This window comes from Protopterus annectens, chromosome 8.part0, assembly GCF_019279795.1.
Source record: "Protopterus annectens isolate FY-2018-M chromosome 8.part0, PAN1.0, whole genome shotgun sequence".
Lineage (NCBI taxonomy): Eukaryota > Metazoa > Chordata > Ceratodontiformes > Protopteridae > Protopterus > Protopterus annectens.
Window position 1 is genome coordinate 1,478,440,146 of NC_056741.1, and position 16,225 is coordinate 1,478,456,370.

General features: G+C 35.2%; 1 protein-coding gene across 1 annotated transcript in view; it reads left to right on the top strand.

Annotated features, from left to right (window-relative positions):
- Nucleotides 1–16,225, top strand: part of TTC12 (tetratricopeptide repeat domain 12) — a 1,640,087-nt gene that overhangs the window by 1,432,918 nt on the left and 190,944 nt on the right. Inside the window, exon 17 of the mRNA XM_044081062.1 lies at nt 4,934–5,002. Within this exon, the coding sequence (XP_043936997.1) occupies nt 4,934–5,002 (69 nt within the window). The remainder of the gene's footprint in view (nt 1–4,933; nt 5,003–16,225) is intronic.

The window sequence follows — 16,225 nt, forward strand, 5'->3', positions numbered from 1 at the left end:
ATGACTTGTTTGTATTAACTTCAATGTGGAGCTTTTCTCCCCGGGCCTCTGCTGAAAATGGAAATGTATCCAGTTGGACTAGCCCAGTAAACAAATGTAAAATAAATAAATAAATAAAATATTATTATATCTGTTCAAAATAATATAAATATTGCTTATTCCTATTACAACTATTCTCCATATGATAATTCAATTTATGGAGCTCAGATGCTCTGGATTGTCAAGGTATGAGTGATAATCTGATGGGCTTAGGTTTATCCATCAGATTAGGAATGATTTTCATTCCATGGCTAGTGCGGATCTTAGTTTTGTTAACATTTATTAATTTAAATTTCTTTCACAAAAACATTTTTAGTATGCCCGACCAAAACATTACTTTATTGGTAAATACTCAAAGTATATAACTGATAATTTCCTTTAAAAGCTCAAACATATACTTTATATTTATCAGAGGAAAATATTTAATAGTCACAATAAAACAAAAAATACATAATCTGAATAACCTAAGATGGATTTAACTTTATTATCTTTAAATACCAATGCCTTAAACAATCTTAGCAAGAGAGCAAATCTACTGAAATATTTAAAACTCAGCAAAACACAAATTGTCTTCCTTCAGGAAACTCATTTCAAAACAAATAACAATTACAAATGGAATCCTAAGGAATATATGATACTGGCACAATCCACTTATAAGACAAAGACAAAAGGGGTAACAATTTTATGGAAAACAAATGTGATTAACCCAGAAATCATTTGTAAGTATGAAGATAAAGAAGGCCTTATGGCATTAGTAATAGTTAAATATATTAACAGAATATGGACCCCAGCCATGTGGAACAGGAACTGTTAAAAACACTTGGATTTAATTTCCAATAATTATAAAGGCAACTTAATATTAGCAGGAGATAAAAGGCTGCTGTGTACATCTGCTGTATCAAAAGTTTTAAACAAGTGGATAGGATCATTTCATCCTGTAGATAACTTTCAAATTTAAAGAAGATAAATCTTTGTTGTTTTTCCTGTCAAGATCACAGATTTGGTACCCAAACTAGAATAGATAAAATATTTGCTGCCCATGACTTACACTCTAAAATAATTAATTTCTTAATCACTCCCTGCCCCTTTTCAGGCCAGAATTCATTGATACTTAAACTTCAGAATGGGTGCAAACCATTAATTTTTATTTCCAGAATTCCAGCATATATAACTAAATTTAAAGAGTTCAAACCCTGGTTATTACCTGAATTACAGTTCTTTTAGATATTAATTACACCACAGAGATAAATAAAATAATGATATGGGACTCAAAAGCTTACATATATGGTAAAACCCTAACTTGGTATAAAAAAAATCAGAGACTGGGACTCTGAATTATTAGAGCTACAATCCAAACTTGAGTCAGTAAAAGCTAAAAAAAAAAAAACAAAATCATTTGGGGATGAAAAAGAAAGTAGAAGTATTAAACAATAAATACAATGAAATGCTAACACATAAAACTAGTTTAGATTTAGAAAAACTAAACATTAATACCTTGGCCACTTCTCCCAAATATCTACATAATTTAGCCACAAGAATCAAAATACAATCAAAAGCTAATAACATTAAAAGTATCTTCCATGAAAAGAAAGGGAAAAATGTCTTGGATATAGGTGACATTCTTGATGCCTGTAGAAACCACTATATGGAACATTTCCAAAAACTAGATCTGCAAGCACCCATATCCTACAAAGAAATTACAGATACAATAAAAGAGGGTAAAAATAATAAAACTCCAGGTATAGATGGTATAATTATGGAAATATATAAACTTTTTCCTTCAAAGATACAATGCCTCTTCCATAAAACTCTATTAGAAATTCAGTCACAAGCTTTAATACCGCCCTCTTGAAGATATTCCTTAATCACACCAATCCTAAAGGAAAACAAATCCCAAAACCTCTCTGCCTTATATAGACCTATATCATTATTAAGTAATGACTATAAGATATTTATGACAATATTAACTAACAGAATGAAAATACCACTATCCAAAACAATAAATAATGGTCAAACTGGATTTATATATCATAAGACACAGACATGACAATATTAAAAGGATAATTTCTCTTATAGATTATGTTAATAAAGAAAATAAAGAAACACTCATAATCGGCTTAAATATAGAGAAAGACTTTGATTCCCTAAATTGGGACAATTTATTCAAAATCCTAATGCTGTTTGAATTTTCTGCATCCTTTGTTCATCTCCTATCCTAAAGTGTGTATATATATATATATATATATATATATATATATATATATATATATATATATATATATATATATATGTATATATATATATATATATATATATATATATATATATGTATATATATATACATACACACACACACACACACACACACACACACACACACACACACACACACACACACACACACACACATATAATTTAGCGTGTGTCAAGTTAGGTCCTTTTACCTCTGAATCTACACATATAACAAAAGGCACTAAACAAGGATGTCCCATGTCACCAACTCTATTTGCTTTGGCTATTGAAATATTGCAGATTCAATTCGTAACAATATAAGAATCAAAGGAATAGATGTTTATGAACAATACAATTCTAAAGTAATGCTATTTGCTGATGACATATTACTAACATTATCTAATACAAAAGAGACATTAGAAAAATTAGATGTATTAATTGACAAATTTCACATTACTTCAGGACTCCATTTCAGTAAAGCAAAATCAATTTTTTTTAAATAAAAAAAGAACTGCAGATCAAGGGGGATTACATCATAGGGAAATAAGAATCTACCTTAAAATATCTAGGAATTGAGTTATGCAAGGATAATAATGAATTAGTTGCAAAAAAACTACAATAATATCATCAATAAAATGTAAATATCTGTGGAAATAGAACAAAATAATATTAACACTTGAAGATAGACTACAGTTAATAAAATTGTTTTACTGCCCAAGATCCTATATAAAGCCCTGGCAATACAAATGTTACTAGAAAGAAATATACTTAAAGAAATAAATTCATGCCTAACAAAATTTTTATGGTTTCCCAAAAGAAACAGAATAGCTTTAATACATCATATCAAATCATGGAAACAGGGATGGTTAAACTTTCCTGATATAGAAACATATATAAAAGCATCAGTATCTAAAACAATCTCAGATTGGATAAGTCCAAATTACTCTGCAAATTGGAAAGAATTACTAACTGTAATATCAATAAATTAATTTTATTTACAAAAAAAAAAAAAATTCAAACAGATAAAAACAATTTGCCATGGCACATATTTAGTAGTATGCTATATAACATAACTAAACCCACTAAAACTCGTATGATTAATTATTACATTGACTCATTTAGGAAAATTATTAATGCAAATATAGATTTAAAAAATCTGATTTGATCTTTTAATACCATTTATAGTCACAAAGAACTTTCCACATAATATATATAGAGAGAAATTATGAATTCCTGGGAACAGAAAGGATTTGTTTGTTGGCTCCAATGTATCAAAGAACTAAAAGTTTTAGATATGCAAGTAATAAAAACAACATACAAAATTCCATAGCAGGACTGGCTAACTTTACAGAGTATTCTGTCATATTTGGAAGATTTAAGTAAAATAATTAACAATTCTTCATTTAAAGAAATACCTAAATTTACGAAATACATATATGAAATCATATATAATGACTTTGATATGGGAAACAGTATTTCAAAATTTTACAAAATATTGATAAACTATAAAACAACACCCAAAACGTCATCTTGGAAATATATAACGAAAAGACACTCAGTACAGTTAACTGAAGATATTAAAACAAATATCTTATTATCGATAAAATATACATCCTTTACACAATACTGGAAAGTTTTTAATGGGAAATGCTTGCACAGAGCATTCTTAACCCCAGATAGAATCAGTAAAATTAGTTCTTCCATAAAAAGAATATGTTGGAGATGTGAGCAAGTACACAATGCAGATTGGAACCACATTTTCTTTGATTGTTTTAAAATTAAGCCATTTTGGAATGGTATTAATAACTTTCTACAAGCTTTATTTAATGAATCATTTTATTTAACTAAAGCTCTTCTATTATTAAATGTGAACGAATACCCTCATTTGAATAGGTCAAACATGTATCTAGTATGAACTATACTTGCAATTTCAAGGAAGTGTATAACAAGAAGATGGAATAAAAACACAATACCAACTTTGGAAGACTTCTTCAGCCTACTGAAAACCACAGCATTATTGGAAATTAAAATTAAGGAACTAAGAATTTATCCAAATCCATGTATTAACAACCCTTGGGGAAAAGTCTTATCGTTGATTGGCAGTATACAATAATTGATCAGAGACTCTGATAATGGATTGGACATACTGATAAAGTGACTGTATACATTAAGATCTCTTCTAGTGTGTAAATAGTGTACATATTTATTTAAGATGTTATGTATAAATACTATGAAATTCATTCAAATGTATTTGAAAAATAAAAAAAAAAAAGTTTGAGGAAAAAAATTATATTGTCCTGCAGTATGATGGCCAGGAAATCAACTACTTCCAAAATCTCACCATTTTTCAAAAGGGTATGGATATATGTAGTGTTGTTTCAGTGAGAGGAAGTGGGTAGAGGGACAAAAATGTAAAAAAAAAATGTCAGACTGTTTAGTAGAGATTTACTGAGTATACTGAATGCAATAACTAGGAATAAGTTCATTAAATCAGTACGTTTTTCTACAGACCCATGTTTGGTCATTTTTGTAAGTATGTCAGTCATTTGTTTGTGATGCACATGTAATATATCATGTGACCTTTGGATAATTTGTGTACATATTCTGTAATACAGAATAGAGGTTTCCCAAGTGTTTTAACTGGTGTGCCTTTGTTTTTTAGGATATTGCATTAGGTGCTACAATTAGGTGCCTTTCCCTGCTGAAAAGTACTGATGGTGGGATTCTAACTGTAAGTACATATGTTAAAAATTATATTATTTTATTTTTTTCCACAAGTAGCTATAACATATTAATCTGATGTTGTCTTTTTTGTTCATTCCTTAACCTTTGGATTTCAGATCCAACCTCAGATCCAACTTCAGCCGCTTCACAGACTTTGGATCCATAGCTGAAACTCCTCCCCTTACCCATAATCTTCTCCAAAATGCCAGATTACCTCTGATCTCATTTGCTGCTTTTGTGCACATATGTGGTTTCTTGTAGCTCAGGTGTTTTTTGTTAGATGCATCTGATTTTTTTGATTATATTAACCTTCTTGTTAGGGTTCTTTCACTCTTCTCCTTTTTCTCCCCTGCCTCTCTCTCTCTATATATATATATGTATGTATATATTTTTTTAATATTTATTTATTTATTTTATTTATTTATTTTTGTTTGTTTACCGGGTAATGTCTGACTGGGCATGAGGCCCATTTTCAGCGAGGCCCGGGAAGAAAAGCTCCATACATACAAACAGACAGTATTAAACAATCAAATTGAACACGTGTTAATCAACAATGTACAAAGCAAGACAGTAAAGAAATTAGTTATATAACAATAATTAGCAAATAATTAATAAATTTAACAAAAAATGGCAGAGTTAGTGATAAAAACTAGGCGTATGAGTTAATAGTGAGGACAGTGTAATACAGTAACTGCAACACAGAGAAATGCAGTCTATATAACAGTTAAAGACAAAACAGTATATATGTATACATTGCTAACTGAAACTGAGTGTAGAATCAAGATAGCCTTCAGCAGTTAATAGTTGTAGCTGTGAGAATGAGCTGGTTTAGGGTAATGTAGGGTAATATAAGGGAATTTAATATATATATATATATATATATATATATATATATATATATATATATGTGTGTGTGTGTGTGTGTGTGTGTGTGTGTATAAACAAACAAAAAAAAACTTGTATTTAGTTTTACATTGTGTGTGGTTGTTGCCTTCTTCTAGGCCTATCCTCTCATCTTAAGAAACGTCGCAAAAAAACAAAAAAACAATTCCCACGAAAGGAAAAAGCAGGACCAGCCAATGTTGATAGGAATTCTTTATTCACGTTGAGATCCAGCCAATGTGGCCCAAAGACACCACAGACAATACAAAAATTGTTAAAAAGTTCAAGTAATTGAAAAGTTGAGCGCACTTTCCCTTTGCCCAACTGCAAAGCTTCATCAGAACAAAAAAGCTTCAGGTAGATCAATGAATGTATAACTTCCTAGATCAATTAATCATTTAAAATAATCAAATAATTGAATAGTTATAGTACAAATCTATATCATGTTCCATTAACTTGCAAGGTGTAAAGTGTATGCAAACATAGTGTTTAAAAAAAATTTGTAAATGAAATATACAATTGGCAAGGCGTTTTAAAATGTTCGTAGTATTATAAAAAACTGTTCATTCACAAAAAAGCAATTCAGTCATGCGTAGTCTAAATAGCATGTCACCATTAATATTGTCTAATAAGTGAATGTCATGAACCAAAAAACATAAAATGAAATTAAAATAACCAAATTTTAAAGTTAGTAAAAAAAATCCCTTTATATGAAATCAATGCTCAATAATAATAAATGACTTGTGTTGCAAATGTATAAAATAAATTAAAATAAATGAATCGCTCAGACTATGCAGGTGAAAAAAAAAATTGTTGAACACGTATCTTGGATATCACTGCTCAACTCAATAGCTATCAAAACGTAAAAATGGTATCCTAAAATTCATAGTGTAGCATGAGAAAATATTATTCAATATACAAATCAAATAAATGTATGTGATATAAAACGTGTCAATATTCAAAAACCCTTTATTAAATAATGTGTTACAACTTAGCCTGCCTCAGTTTTAAAATACTGTTGATACTAATGCTATCGTTGAGACCTGGGGGCTTATTGGCATCAGTTTTAAGTTGCCAAAAGAGTTCACGGAACTCAATCCTTGATTCCCAGCTACCCCCCCCCTTGAGTCAGTACTAATTTGTTCTATCACCGAAAATTTTATGTTCATGTTTTTACAAACTAAGGAGTGTTTATAGAAAGCATTAGATTCTTTTTGTTTGTTAATATTATAAATGTGCTCGTAAATTCTTTTCCTAAGAGTGCGTGTTGATTTCCCTATGTAAAAACTGTTACAACCTATGCATATTCTGATGTAAATGATTCCTTTTGTAGCACAGTTAAAATGTCTTGAAGCTGTAAGTTTAATTCTTCTAGAAGGGATCCAAATCTCCTGTTATTATGATATATAGTCACATTGACGACACATCCCACACTTATAAGTACCCTTTTTAAAGTTAACATTACCCACCTTTTGCATTTTCTTTCTCTCAAACATGTCTTTTAAATTCTTACCCCTTTTCCTAATAAAGGATGGTTGAGGGGAGATATATTTCCTAATGTCATTGTTCACCTTCAATAGAGGCCAATATTTCCTAATAATTTCTTCAACTATACCAGATGTAGCCGAAAATGTGTGTATTAAAGTTTGATCAACATTGTTTTCCTTTTTACTCTCTGGGATTGTGTCGTTGACCTTTCATCCAAGAAGAGGAGAAAACTTGTTGACCCTGTTGTCCACTACCTCTTTCATTAAACTTTCAATTAAGGCGTTTGGGTAACCTCTTTCTACAAAGAGGGAACTGATGTATTTAAATTCCTCTAAAAATACCCCATCTTCGGTAGTCATTCTTGAAGCTCTTATTAACTGACCCTTAACTATACCTTTTTTCTGATAGAAGGGGCGTCCACTTTCAAAATGCAAGTGAAATTATATATCATAAAATTGTCTTTTCCATGGACAATTGTGTTGTCTACTTCTAAGTCAATACCTACATCTACAACAGACATGGAAGGAGGGGGTGAGGGAAAAAATTCATTTAAAACTAATACATTTGAACCCTCCCCTGAAATCTGACCCCCTCCCTCCCCTGTACGAATGAGGGCTCTGTTATGAGTGTTTCCTCTGCTTCTCTGCAATTCTTGGGCTCCTCCTCACTGTATCTTGTTCTAAAGGGAATTCATTTTGTTCATTCAAACAGTCTGTTCCCCTGTTATGGTGTTGTCCTCAACCAACCGTTTAGAATCCTTAAAATTGTTGAACACCGGATATGCCTTGCCATTATGGTAATCGTTTAAATCTCTATCAAGTTTTTTCATTTTTCTAAAATTCACTTTATCACAGTAATTGTCTATTTCATTAAACAAACTGTCGTACTTTCTGTCGTCAAAACACTCTTTGTTCAAATCAAAAATTTGATTATGCAATTCATTAGTTTCATTTATCAGAACTTCGTTTTGTGATTCATAATCTTTTACCATACATTTCAACATATTACCAGTTTTATTAAACAACTCTGTAAGCTGTTTATATAATACAGAGTTATGTTTAACATTGTTGGGGTATTTAAATACTCTGAGCCCCTTTGGTACCCTTTCATTGGAAATGCATTCGTTCAAATAATCTATTTCTAATTGATTTGTTTTCAGCAAATATAGTTTATCTTTGAATTTCTTAAAAGTTTCATCAAAAGTCACAACACCGTTGTTAAAATCCATTTCATTAAAATTGAACTGCCTGTGAGACCAGGCATTAAAATTGAAGTCCGCAGTACCTGTGTTAGTTTTGTCCCTACAAGGGAACGCTAATGCGTTGTCATTTTTGTTGAATGCTCTCTGTTATTTCTTACTACCAGGGCTGCTGCGACCTTCCCCTCCACAAATTGTTTCTGTCCTGGAAGATGTCCACCCTTGTCTCCTCTCAACTTGTTCTTTAAACAGATTTTGATTACCCGGTAGTTCGCTCCGATGTGGTGAAATGTTTTCTACCAGTTGCGAAAGTAGCACAATCACCTGCTGAAACTCCTTCCTAGTTACAGGTGTGCTATCCTCAGAAACAGCCTCCTTCAAGGCTGTAGGTGTATCAAGAAACACGTCTGGTTCCGCCCGTTCCGCCATGGATGTCAGTACCACAACAAATCCAAAGAAACGTCACAAAAAAACAAAAAAACAATTCCCACAAAAGGAAAAAGCAGGACTAGCCAATGTTGATAGGAATTCTTTATTCAGGTTGAGATCCAGCCAATACGGCCCAAAGACACCACAGACAATACAAAAATTGTTAAAAAGTTCAAAGTAATTGAAAAGTTGAGCGCGCTTTCCCTTTGCCCAAATGCAAAGCTTCATCAGAACAAAAAAGCTTCAGGTAGATCAACAAATGTTATAACTTCCTAGATCAATTAATCAATTAAAATAATCAAATAAATAATTGAATAGTTATAGTACAAATCTATATCGTGTTCCATTAACTTGCAAGGTGTAAAGTGTATGCAAACATAGTGTTTAAAAAAACATTTGTAAATGAAATATATAATTGGCAAGGTGTTTTAAAATGTTCATAGTATTATAAAAAACTGTTCATTCACAAAAAAGCAGTTCAATCATGCGTAGTCTAAATAGCATGTCACCATTAATATTGTCTAATAAGTGAATGTCATGAACCAAAAAACATAAAATTAAATTAAAATAACCAAATTTTAAAGTTAGTAAAAAAATCCCTGTATATATCCCTGTATATGAAATCCATGCTCAATAATAATAAATGACTCATGTTGCAAATGTATAAAATAAATTAAAATAAATGAATCGATCAGACTATGCAGGTGAAAAAAAAAAATTGTTGAACACGTATCTTGGATATCAATGCTCAACTCAATAGCTATCAAAACGTAAAAATGGTATCCTAAAATGTACTTTTTTGGCAACTTAAAACTGATGCCAATAAGCCCCCAGGTCTCAACGATAGCATTAGTATCAACGGTATTTTAAAATTGAGGCAGGGTAAGTTGTAACACATTATTTAATAAAGGGTTTTTGAATATTGACACGTTTTATATCACGTACATTTATTTGATTTGTATATTGAATAATATTTTGTCATGATACACTATGAATTTTATGATACCATTTTTACGTTTTGATAGCTATTGGGTTGAGTATTGATATCCAAGATACGTGTTCAACAATTTTTTTTTTCACCTGCATAGTCTGATCGATTCATTTATTTTAATTTATTTTATACATTTGCAACACGAGTCATTTATTATTATTGAGCATTGATTTCATATACAGGGATTTTTTTACTAACTATAAAATTTGGTTATTTTAATTTAATTTTATGTTTTTTGGTTCATGACATTCACTTATTAGACAATATTAATGGTGGCATGCTATTTAGACTACGCATGATTGAATCGCTTTTTTGTGAATGAACAGCTTTTTATAATACTACAAACATTTTAAAACGCCTTGCCAATTGTATATTTAATTTACAAATGTTTTTTTAAACACTATGTTTGCATACACTTTACACCTTGCAAGTTAATGGAACACGATATAGATTTGTACTATAACTATTCAATTATTTATTTGATTATTTTAATTGATTAATTGATCTAGGAAGTTACAACATTCGTTGATCTACCTGAAGCTTTTTTGTTCTGATGAAGCTTTGCATTTGAGCAAAGGGAAATCACGCTCAACTTTTCAATTACTTTGAACTTTTTAACAATTTTTGTATTGTCTGTGGTGTCTTTGGGCCGTATTGGCTGGATCTCAACGTGAATAAAGAATTCCTATCAACATCGGCTGGTCCTGCTTTTTCCTATCCTCTCATCTTTCTTACTCTTTTGAGTACTTATTGGTACCATTGTTGGTCTTTTTCTTCTCATGTTTGTGGGTAATTCTTTGATACCATCATTGGTATTCTTGTCTCTGTTAGCCATTTATTCTTGTTAGAGTCAAAATGTCAGATAAACCTACAAGGTTTAAGAAATGCTGTTCTTGTGGGCACAAAATTTCCAACTCAGATGCACACTCTGAGTGTGTATATTGCCTTGGGCCCACCCATATTGAGGTTGACTATGACATTTTTACAGGCTTCAATCATAGAGCTTTGTTTGAGCACCGAAACAAGCTTACTTTGGAAGGTTTACTGCCATATTCTTCTGCTTCTCCAGTCTCTAGAGCTTCCCTTTCCATAGGTTCTTATGTTCATAGGACAATACTAGGCTATTGGCCCAGAGGCCGTTATAAGCCTAACTAAGAATTTCACCCATATTCCCACAAAGTCAGCACCTGTTTCCACTGTCCAGCAAGGACACCGGTGGGATCCCAGGGGTGTATTTTCTGTTTTCCATCTAGTCCAAGTTCCTCTTAAAGAGGGCTAGTGAGGTACTTTGCTTGATATGGAGAGGGTGTCCACAGATGGGGAGTCATTTGTGCACAAATCTATCCCACCAACAAGTTCTGTTAATGTCATAGACTAGGTTGAAGCCTTGCATGTCAGTTGTGCGAGTGGAGCATCCACTGACCCAGGCAATTATAGGCCCATCAGCCTAACTAGCCTGATCTACAAGGCCATGGAATGCATTATCATGGACCTTATAAACAAGGACATTAGCAACCTCCAATGCTGCTTAAACTTGTGGAAAGGTCTGTGGGGAGAAAGAAAATTCTAAAGACTTGAAGAAGAGATCCCCTCGCTCTTCACCAACTTTGGGCCTGCCATCAAAGATTTCAGAAGTTTTGGGTCTGTCCACGTCTTCAGATCCAGTACTGGCTCTACACAAATCCCATACCCATGAACAGCCCTGATGTTTGCAGGAATCAGCTTCTTTGAGATTTCATTTTCCTTTTCTACAAAAAACTTCAAGTCAAGTTTCCAGGCCTCCATCCTCTTCCTCCTTCTTCAGGTATAACAGGTTCCTGTCTAAACCTTATGTGCACAGGATGATGAGGAAATTTCTCAGGACCCAGATTAATGTTGGAGTTCTGTCATCTCTCTCTCTCTCTCTCTCTCTCTCTCTCATTGGACCTGTAAGCTTCGGACCAGTCCAAACACCTTTAACTATTCACTCTGATCTGCCCTTTGACTTTGGATGTTCAAAATCGGAGAATTCTGGGATTATCTGGGTCAGATCCAAAGACCTGGCCTTCATTGATGCTGGAATCTTCTCTGATCCAGCTGGCACTGACCTTGTTGGAGCTGGACAGATCTCAGAGCTGTAGCTTCAGTGCTGTATCTATGAGTGGAGACTCGACTCTTAGATTTTTGGAGCTGCCCCTTCCTCTTGTGACCGTGGTGCCAAATGCAAGGGTAGAGGCTTGACTCCTAGATTTTTGGAGCTATCCCTTCCTCTGTGGGCCTCGGCACTTGACATTTAGGCTCTGACCACTGTGTAGAGGCAGGGTGATGGTGAAGTCCTGGATTTCTCCAAACAGGTAGCTTCTGCTCTTGCTGGAGTGTTCCTTGGCTGTTCATCGGCATCTGCATATGAGGCAGTAGAGAGAGCATTCTTACCTCCCTCAGGTGTTTCCCCTCCACAATTGTCTGCCCGGGGTCCTTAGCCTGCTTATTCTGCTCCATCTTGTAGCAGGTCTGTTCTAACCTTGAGACAGTCCTTTTGCAGGACTCCCAACACACTTCTGGATCCTCCTTGGATCATCCCAACGAGGAAGGTCCCAGGAAGCATATGTGCAAGAGGTGTCACATTGATTCCCCATGGGATTCTTTAATAGAAGACACTAACTTTGAAGGTGAGGGATCTCTTAGGTAACCCTTTTAGGATGTCTCAGTTTTAGAAATTCTTGAACTTCTGAGACAGAAAGGTGGTGGGTCTTCCGAAGCCCCTTCCCAGGAGACTCAGTGTTTCTTGAGGCTTTTAGAACTGGCTCAGATACATCCTAGGTGGTTCCCCTGTCAGATGTAATGGTTGACCTCATTTCATATCAGGCTTGGAAAGATCTGGATACGACAAAGCATGGCCCTAAGAAACCTGACAAGAGCTTGGTTGCTCCTAAGGACCATGCCCATTGGAGCAGGGTCCCACAGTTGATGTCATGGTGGTTGTTGCAGCCAACAAAAAGGAATTTGCTAAAGAAAGTTCATCTCTCCATCCCCCTAACAGGAAGTCTGGGGTGCTGGACAGATCCTGGAACCATACTTTTGCTTAAGCGACTTTTGGCCTGTGGTGTTGAACTATTTGGCACATTTCATGAGGTTTCAGAGGGATTTGAGAAAGGAACTTACCAAACCTGTCTCAGGGTCATTGTTGGCAGAGGATAAAAAGACCATTTTTTCACAGCTGGCCATCCTTCAATCCCTATCAAATGCTTCTATGCATCTGATTTCTTATGCTACAGAAGGTGTTTTCAAAGCAATGAGTTCAAGATAACCTTTAGGAGACATACTTGGATGCACGTATGTCACTTTGCAGAACCCTACAAGATGTCTTTCATCAGTGCACCTTTTGATGGATCCACCTTATTGGGACCCAAAATTAAATAGATGCTGTCCAGGACTGAACAAGATGGGAAAACCCCTATCTGCTGTAAGCATATGTTTTTCTCCCCCTCAGAAAACCTTCTCTGGATACCAGAAAAGGGGTAGAAAAATGTGGTTCCAGAAGTCGCAAGAGTTTTCTCATGACTTCTATGAAGATATATTCCCCATGGCAGAGGTGGGAACTCTAATGGCAGACATTGCCCATGAGACAGAGTAGTCCTGCAAAACCAAGGTTTCAGAGATCCCTTTTCCGAAAATCCTTTCCATTGCTCCTGAATGGTTGCCTGACTGCTGCACTGTGGAGGCAGTCAGTGGCACTTATCTCTTCACCTGGAAGCCTAGATGTCCATAACCAAAGATGTCTGGGTGCAGAGAAAAATGACCAGAGGTTATTACATTCCCTTTTCCCTTCCCTAACCCATCCAGTCTTGAAAAATTCCTGATGTACCACCCCATCAGAGAAAAGAAGCAGCCTCAGAAATAGAAAAGTTGCTAAGAAAGTGGGTCATCCAAGAGGCCCCACCTGACCAATGAGGATTCAGAACTTATTCAAGATTCTTTTTGGTGCCAAATAATATGGGGGACCTCAGCCAATTTTGGACTCAAGTCTTTTAAACCAATTTGTCAAACACTCCAAGTTCCAAATGGCCAGATATCAGTCCATTATTCCACTTTTGAGGAAGGAAGATTGGATGTGATCAATAGATCTCAAAGATGTTTACTGTCACATAAAATATACAGACAATCCAGGAGATACCTTTGCTTCCAGGTGGGTGACAGACATTTTCATTTCAGAGCCCTGGCCTTTGGTCTCACCACAGCCTCCCCCTGGGTGTTCATCAAATGCATGGCAGTGATTGCAGGTCATTTGAGATTGCTGGGATTCCAGGTGTTTCCTTACCTTGACAACTGGCTCCTCATGGCTGCCACCAGGCATCTACTAACACATGCCAGGGACTGCCTGCTCCATTTACATATACACCTGGGCATCATAGTCAACTACAATAAATCTCATCATCTTCTCTCTCAAACACTAGAGTTCATAGGAGCTCATCTGGATACAGTTTCTGAAGTAGCTTGGCTTCCTCAGTCCAGCTTCAAGCAAATAATCTACTAACTCTTCAGTCACCAACAGCCAGGCTGGTTCTTCAGCTTCTGGGGTCAATGGCAGCCTTCATAACCCGTTTATACTTGGCAACATATTACATGAGTACTACAGTGGACTCTGGAAGTCCAATGGTCTATGAATCAACCTCCCATGTCATCTCCCTTTCGAATCACAAACATCTGCTGACAGCACTTATCCTGGTGGATCCATGCACCACATTTTGCAGGGCCAACCCTTTGTTCTCCCATTGCCCAAGGCCATGGTAACCATGGATGCTTTACAGTTGTAGTGGAGGCAGACAGACCAAGGCATGTGGTCCCCCTTTGAGGTCATCCTTCACATCAACATCCTAAAGATGAGGGCAGTCCTCCTAATACTGCAGGTATTTTAGGACAGTCTGCCTTAGGGGATGATTGCATTTCAGAAGGACAACATGACAGTGGTCTGGTACATCAACAAATAGGAAGGAACCGCTTCTTATGTTGGGAAGCAATGAGAATGTGGCAATGGGTGATTTCTTCCAACCACTTTCTTTTAGCAATGTACATTCCAGGGAAGTCCAATGTTTTACCAGGCTAATCAAACAGATCTACTCTAATGCCTAACAAGTGGTTTCTCAATCCTTCAGTGGCTGAACACATTTTTCATCAGTGGAGCCAGCCATGCTGCAACCTTTTTGCCTCTCCTCACAATTCCAAATGCAGCATTTTTTTTCCCTAATCAGAAAGGGAGTCACTGAGAGATGGTCTGGTTCATGATTGTCCCCCCCCCCCCCAGTCTTCTTTATGCCTATTCTCTCACACCTCTCATAATAATGTTTTTACAGAAAGCTCATCAGTGGAAGAGAAAGATGATCCTCATTGCCCCATTCTGGCACCAACAAGTGAGGTTTCCATTCCTCTGGCCTCATCTGATATGCCCTGCCTGGGTTCTGGATCCCCTTTCAGATCTTCTGTCCCATGCTTTTGGCCTAACTCACCAGGACATACAAGCCCACAGGTTGGCCATATGGTTTCTCCAATTTCAGTGATGGCTAGGCAGTCCAGGCTTTCTACCCAGATTTTGCACATCCTTACTTCTTCTTAAGAAGTCTATACTAGGAAGATATACAAAAACAAATGGAAACAATTCTCTGTCTGTGCAAACAAGAGAAACAGAGATCCATTCCAGTGATTTTAGAAATCCTGACTTCCGTTTTTCATAGTGGGGCAAGTTACTCTGCAGTCAAAGGTTGCACTCTCCACTTTTCATGTAGGTAAAGATCCTTTGTCATTGGCCTCTCTTAGGTTATGCAAAGCCTTCCTTAAAGGTACTTTTTTGCTCAGGCCACCTATCAAAGACCCTATCCTTTGAAATTGACAATTCTTCAAGCCTCAACTCAGTCTCCGTTTGAACCCACAGCCAAAATTGATCTAAAGTTTTTGTCTTGGAAAACTATTTTTCTAGTCACCATTACTTCTACTAGAAGAATTTCAGGACTTCAGACTTAATCTTGCCAGCCACCTTATTTTCATAAAGACTGTTTTTCTTTGCACCATCTTTTCTTCCGAAAGTAGTTTCTAAATTCGACCTTAACCAGTCCATTAATTTAACAGTTTTCTTCCCAGAATTCTCCAATAAATGGGAATATCTGCTTCATTTATTGGATGTAGACAGGCAGTTAAGATTTTATCTACTTAGAACAAAACCTTTCAGGAAGTCAGACCAGTTGTTTATTTCATTTTCAAAAGCTAAACTG